Raw genomic sequence first — 6,557 nt, 5'->3', positions numbered from 1 at the left:
GGGATCATGCTCTGCTTCAGTATGTCACAGTACATGTTGGCATTCATGGTTCCCTCAATGAACTGTAGCTCCCCAGTGCCGGCAGCACTCATGCAGCCATGTTGAACTTCCAGTGACCAGTATGAGAGAGTGAGAGCGATAACACCAAATTTAACACACCTGCTCCCCATTCACACCTGAGACCTTGTAACACTGAGTCACATGACACCGGGGCGGGGAGAGAAAATGGCTAATTGGGCCCAGTTTGGACATTTTCATTTAGGGGTGTACTCACTTTTGTGGCCAGCGGTTCAGCTGAATAGGTTATTAATTAAATTTTTTTTTTTTGTTAATTGAATTAATAGGTTATTAATTAAACTATAAAGTCACCATTCGTATTTATTTTCCTGTAAAATGATGGATATGATTGGCTGCTTAGTAAATTGAAACGAATTATTCCAAGGTATTTTGAGAAATCCTCAAGACATAAATGAAGATGAATGAGATTTAGTGAACGTTATTGTTTGTGTAAGTGATTTGCACTAGTGGATCACTACAATAACATCTCCAGCAGCTTTGACTGTATAACACTGATCTTCTGAAGCTCGTATGTTATGCGTGTGATTATAAAGCATGTGTTGAGTGTGTGTTCAGGCTTTAAATAAGCTCACCGCATATTACACTGGAAATATTACACTGTAGATGATCCAGATTACCAGAACCACACGGTTTCCTGAAGCCTTCAGTGTTTTTCTGTGTCAGAGAGGCTGTTTTTGAGGTTAAACTGGTTTGTGGCGCTGGTGTTTGTGGGTAACTTTAGACGGGCTGATGTGGGTCACTGCATTCGTTTTTAGGACAGACTGAGGACTTCTGGGACCTGTACTATAGTAAAACCCTAACGTCCTCCATGCTCTCCTTCAGGTTCTCCTGGTGTAAATAGTGTGAGTGTGTGTGTGTGTGAGTGTGTGTGTGTGAGTGTGTATGTGTGTGTGTGAGTGAGTGAGTGAGTGAGTGTGTGAGTGTGTGTTCTGTTCACACACTGATCAGTGATTTACACGAGTGACCGTGGTGAAAAACACCTTTATATTACACCTACTGGACAGAACAGAACTACTAGTTAAAGGGGTCATATGATGCTTTTTTAAAGATCATTATTTTGTGTATTAGGTGTAACAGAATATGTTGACATGCTTTAATGTTCAAAAAACACATTATTTTTCAAATACTGTACATTATTGTAGGTCCTCGTGCACATTTGGGCCGCATTGTGCTAATATTTCCACATAGTGAGGTAGATATGTGGGGGCGTGTTAGAACGAGCCGTTTTAGGGGGGCGTGGCAGAGTCTTAACTTTGATAAAGAATATCTCTTTGGTTTTGAGACTTTAGTCTTTGCAACTTCAGGGATCTTATCTATGCACAATCAGCTTGTAACACTCCAAAGAGAAAGCAAAACTTTAAATCACATCATATGACCCCTTTAATAACCGGCTTCACCTGTCAAATCCTTGTCAGGTTAATCAGTCGATTCAAGATGTTTTTGTGTTAAACTGATTTTATTTGGACTTTTAGTAGAGAATGATTTGTAAATGCACGTTTTTTTTTTTAATGCAAAAACACACAAAACTTACTTTATAACAAAAATGCATGAAACAAATATTCGCATAAAAGTAATAATTGCACGAAGAAATTAAAATAGAGAAAATAGAAAAAATATTGTAATTTTTAAAAAGTAAAATAAATAAACAATATTAATAAAATAACTACATAATATAATAAATATTTTTATTAGTACAAATAAAAATAAATGACAAACCAGACAGAAAACTCCACCCAAAAACTCCAACAGTTCTATAAAAAAGTAAAATTAGAAAATGAAGACATAAAAAAAACATTATAGTCATTAAGAAAAGAAATAAAATAGAACCAGATTTTGTCAAATAACAACATTTTGTCCTGTAAGATGCACCTAATGTTTTCTAAATGTAATGTACCGGCCGAGTCTGACAGTCACATTTTCTCAAAAATTCCTTAGCAACCAATATAATTAATATATAGTCTAGTTCAAAACATTTGTCAAATGTATCTGGAAAAAAAAAAAAAGGAATTTTGGGTAACACTTTACTCGAAGTATAATGCATTATAAAGGTATTCATAATGTACGTTGTCATGCATTATATATTTATATAAGAAATCCTTTATTATAATGCATTTTGGTTACAATTAAAGTAAAGTCTTGTAAATGTTGTAATTTTGGACGCATGACATAGCAACGGGCTGGAATATAAAAATGGTCGAATTAACATTTGTCACACTTGATGCACATGTGAAAAGCACTTTATACTGAATAATACAGCATTAAAAATCTAGATGTTTTGTGCTGGTTTTGTGGTTGTCTGTGGCAGGGGTCTCTGGGGTGGAGATGAGCTGCTCTGATCCGGAGGCGTCTGGAGCCGTGCAGATCGTCATCGCAGACGAGGAGCATCACCAGTTCTCTCTGGACGAGGAGGCGCTGGAGCAGATCCTGCTGCAGGAGCGTGTGAGGGATCTCCATGTGGTGGTGGTGTCTGTAGCTGGAGCCTTCCGCAAGGGCAAGTCCTTCCTGCTGGACTTCATGCTCAGATACATGTACAGCCAGGTCAGAGCTTCTTCATCTTCACAGAGAAACCTGCCACGGCTGCGTTTATCTGATCAAAAATACTTCAGAAATCATTCTAATATGCTGATTATTAGAAACATTTCTGATTATTATCAACAGTTGTGCTGCACAATATGTTTGTGGAAACTGATGCATTTTATTTTTCAGGATTCACAGATGAATAGAAAGATCAGAAGAACAGCATTTATTTGAAATAGAAATAATTTGTAACATTATAAATCTCTTTACCGTCACTTTTGAGCAATTTAATGCAGCCTTGATGAATAAACATTATTATTATTATTATTATTATTATTATTACAGAACTTTTGCAGACATAAGAAAAATAAAATATTTTCTTAATGTAATAAATTTAATTTAAATGGAATTAAAAAAAAAAAAGTCTAATAATTTTAACACCGAGAATGTTGACTTTATTATAAATGTTGGCCTTTTGTGAATCGGCGCACAAAATCTTTGTGTGAGATTACAATATATGCATATAATTGCACATGAAATAAAGACGCTCGCACACAATGAGCTGATCTGACAGCAGTGTGGAACTGCAGCGTTCAGGTTTGTCATGTGTTCTGGTTCGGATTGCCATTCACTATCCATCACAGCCGCTTTACTGTGAAACACTGATGTTTTGTGTTGCTCTGAAACTCTTGTTTTGCTGTTGAGAGTGCTGTTGAGTTTAGACTGAACATACAGGACACATCAGCTGAGAGACCCACACAATGAAGCGAGCTGTGATGCTGTGTGTCTGTCTCAGGACTCAGACGCGTGGCTGGGTGGGAACAACGAGCCGCTGACGGGCTTCACCTGGAGGGGCGGCTGTGAGCGCGAGACCACCGGCATTCAGGCCTGGAGCCACGTGTTTGTGGTGGAGAAACCAGACGGCAGCAGGGTAAAGCTCAGCCGCATCACACCGCCTTCGGACAATATTCTCATCAGCAACTCATCAGTCGAACCCCTTTGAGCTGAAATATTGTCTTGAAGTCACAGTCATTTTAAGCTAATATGTGACCCTGGAGCACAAAACCAGTCATAAGGGTCAATTTTACGAAATTGAGACTTATACATCATCTGAAAGCTGAATAAATAATCAAGACTGCTTTTGTGCTGCAGGGACACATATTTCAATATTTTAACCACACATTCACAGTCGATATCTGATATCAGATATGGTAACGTTACATGCAGTTAAACGCACATTGCAGTCAAAAATATTTCATCTTTTTTTAGTAAGTGTTTTATTCAAATTTAAATTTTTAAACTCTGTTAATTCTAAATTTTTATGATTTAATTAGCTTTATATTTAATATTTATTGATATTTTTTTTATTTATTTTATTTATTGCTTATTGATATTTATTACTCATTAATTATTATTATTATTTGTCAGTTATTGAGTATTAATATTATTTATTATTTTATTAAATATTTGTTTATTATTAATCATTATTTTATTTATTATTCTTATTTTTGTAAAATTTATGTACAATGCATTACTATTTATTGATCATTTATTTTTAGTTTATTGGTTATTTATTATTATTTATAATTTGATTATTTGTATTATGTATTGATTATTATTTGTTTGTTTATTAAATATTTTTAAAATTGTTTTATTAATTTATATTTTACATTTAGTATGTATTACTATTTATTGTTTATTATTGATTATTTATTTAAAATTGATTAATTATCAATATTTATTATTTATTGTTAATATGAATATTTATTTAGCAATTTATTTATTTTTATTTCTTATTTTTTACCTACAACAGTAGATTGTGCTCTTTTGGCTGTAGCAGACAGTTTTTCGATTTTCACTCATTCTGTGCCTCGAGCTGCTCCGTGTGTGTGTGTGTGTGTGTGTGTGTGTGCGGTCAGGCGTGTTCTGGCTCAGTTACCCGTGACCGTGTGTGTGTCCGCAGGTGGCTGTGCTGCTTCTGGACACGCAGGGAGCGTTTGACAGTCAGTCCACCGTCAAAGACTGCGCCACACTGTTCGCCCTCAGCACCATGACCAGCTCCGTACAGGTACGACACGCGTCACGTGTGCGTCGCTAAGAGAGCATGCAGTGTCCTGATGCTCCTGTTTTTATGCGCAGGTCTATAACTTGTCCCAAAACGTTCAAGAAGACGATCTGCAGCATCTTCAGGTGAGACGTGACAGAAAAACACACTTAAAACGGCTGAATGTCAAAGTATCAAATAGAGGAGCACTGATTTATTCTTCACAGGTGCTGGTGAAATGATCATCAGTATGAATAGTGCATTATTTTAGCATTTAAGTTTGTCATGTGGCTCTAAATGGCTAATTTTAATTGGGATCATCTGCTGTAAATAACGATGTGACTGCTGGTCTGTGTTCACACACATCTGATCGATGCCATTAATTTTAGCAGAACTGAGATGCTGTTATAGTTTTTAATGTTTTGAATCACTTTTGATTTATTTGTATATTTTGAATCTTTTTTTGAAATTTTTTGTAATTTTGTTGTCTTTTTTGGTAGTTTTTTTGTTTTTTACAGACGTCTACGTATATATAATGAATGTTGCCTTGGCAATTAGCTGAAATGTATTATTTCAGTTTATTTTGTTGTTTTCTTTAGTTGAAGTTTTAGTTAGCTTCTGTTTAAAAGTGTCTTTGCGAGAGCTGAATTGTAGGACACTGTGTCAAATTACAAGTTCAGCATCTGCAGGATCATGCTGTGTGTCACATCTGTTTACATATTTCTGATGAACAGCAGTCACAGGTGTACAGCACTAGATCTTCAGCATGTCACACCTGTTCTGTGCGTCTCTCACTGTGTCAGGAATCTTTTGAGATGTTGTCATGTCACTGCATTAGAAACAGAATGAAGTGACTCAAGTGTGCAAATACTCTCCGTATTATAATATGTGCTTCTGCTTTTTCAGCTCGTGTGTGTGTGTGTGTGTGTGTGTGTGTGTGTGTGAGAGTGTGTCTTGTGTGCGTGCGCGTGTGTGAGACGCTGCAGTGATGCCGTGTGTCTGTGTTGGTCTGCAGTCGCTGATGTTTCTCATTCGAGACTGGAGTTACCCGTACGAACACGCTTACGGTCTGGATGGAGGAAATAAGTTCCTGGAGAAGAGGCTGCAGGTGGGTCACGTGACGCCGCAGGAATCTGGTTTCTCCTGCTCTTATCATCACGTGTGCTGATTCATGCCGTGATTCTCAGGTCAAACAGAATCAGCACGAAGAGCTGCAGAACGTCAGGAAGCACATCCACTCCTGCTTCTCCAGCATCAGCTGCTTCCTGCTGCCGCACCCCGGCCTCAAAGTGGCCACCAACCCACACTTCGACGGCCGCTTGCGAGGTGAGAGCGCTGCTTGAAGCAGTGTTTCTGCTGATGACGGGAGAATACTAGCTCCAGCAAAACAGACACTACTTTTGAATTCAGCACTCAAAATTAATAAGAAACAAGTGTTGGGTTTCCGCAAATATGATGCAGGCCAGTGCTATTAATCACTGAAATTTAAAATAATCATTAAAGGAGTGTCTTATGTGTGTCTGTGTGTGTGTCTGTCTGTCTGTCTGTCTGTCTGTCTGTCTGTGTGTCTGTCTGTCTGTGTCTCTGTGTGTCTCTGTCTGTCTGTCTCTGTCTCTGTGTGTCTCTGTCTGTCTGTCTGTCTGTCTCTGTCTCTGTGTGTCTCTGTCTGTCTGTCTGTCTGTCTGTCTCTGTCTCTGTGTGTCTCTGTCTGTCTGTCTGTCTGTCTGTGTGTGTGTCTCTGTCTGTCTGTGTGTCTCTGTCTGTCTGTCTGTCTGTGATCGTAGTATTAACCCGTATATCTTGCGCTGCTTTATCATTCGCTCTGTGTCTGAACGTAGAGTCGAGCGAGAGCGACAGATGTTATGATAAAGAGAAATCTTTTAAAAATCTACTTTACATGCATGTGCTACGCAGGGTT

The 6,557-nt window shown here is 37.7% G+C and overlaps 1 protein-coding gene across 1 annotated transcript in view; it reads left to right on the top strand.

The window, feature by feature from the left end:
- LOC107712563 (atlastin-2-like) overlaps positions 1-6,091 on the top strand; it is a 6,689-nt gene extending 598 nt beyond the window's left edge. Inside the window, exons 2-7 of the mRNA XM_016517871.1 lie at positions 2,384-2,616; positions 3,392-3,526; positions 4,559-4,663; positions 4,735-4,824; positions 5,655-5,747; positions 5,827-6,091. Coding sequence (XP_016373357.1) covers positions 2,384-2,616; positions 3,392-3,526; positions 4,559-4,663; positions 4,735-4,824; positions 5,655-5,747; positions 5,827-5,982 — 812 coding nt within the window. The 3' untranslated portion in view covers positions 5,983-6,091. The remainder of the gene's footprint in view (positions 1-2,383; positions 2,617-3,391; positions 3,527-4,558; positions 4,664-4,734; positions 4,825-5,654; positions 5,748-5,826) is intronic.
- The last annotated feature ends 466 nt before the right edge of the window (positions 6,092-6,557 follow it).

Source organism: Sinocyclocheilus rhinocerous, unplaced genomic scaffold, assembly GCF_001515625.1.
Source record: "Sinocyclocheilus rhinocerous isolate Xijiao unplaced genomic scaffold, SAMN03320098_v1.1 scaffold2193, whole genome shotgun sequence".
NCBI classification, from domain to species: Eukaryota; Metazoa; Chordata; class Actinopteri; order Cypriniformes; family Cyprinidae; genus Sinocyclocheilus; species Sinocyclocheilus rhinocerous.
This window is presented reverse-complemented; position numbering and strand designations above follow the sequence as displayed.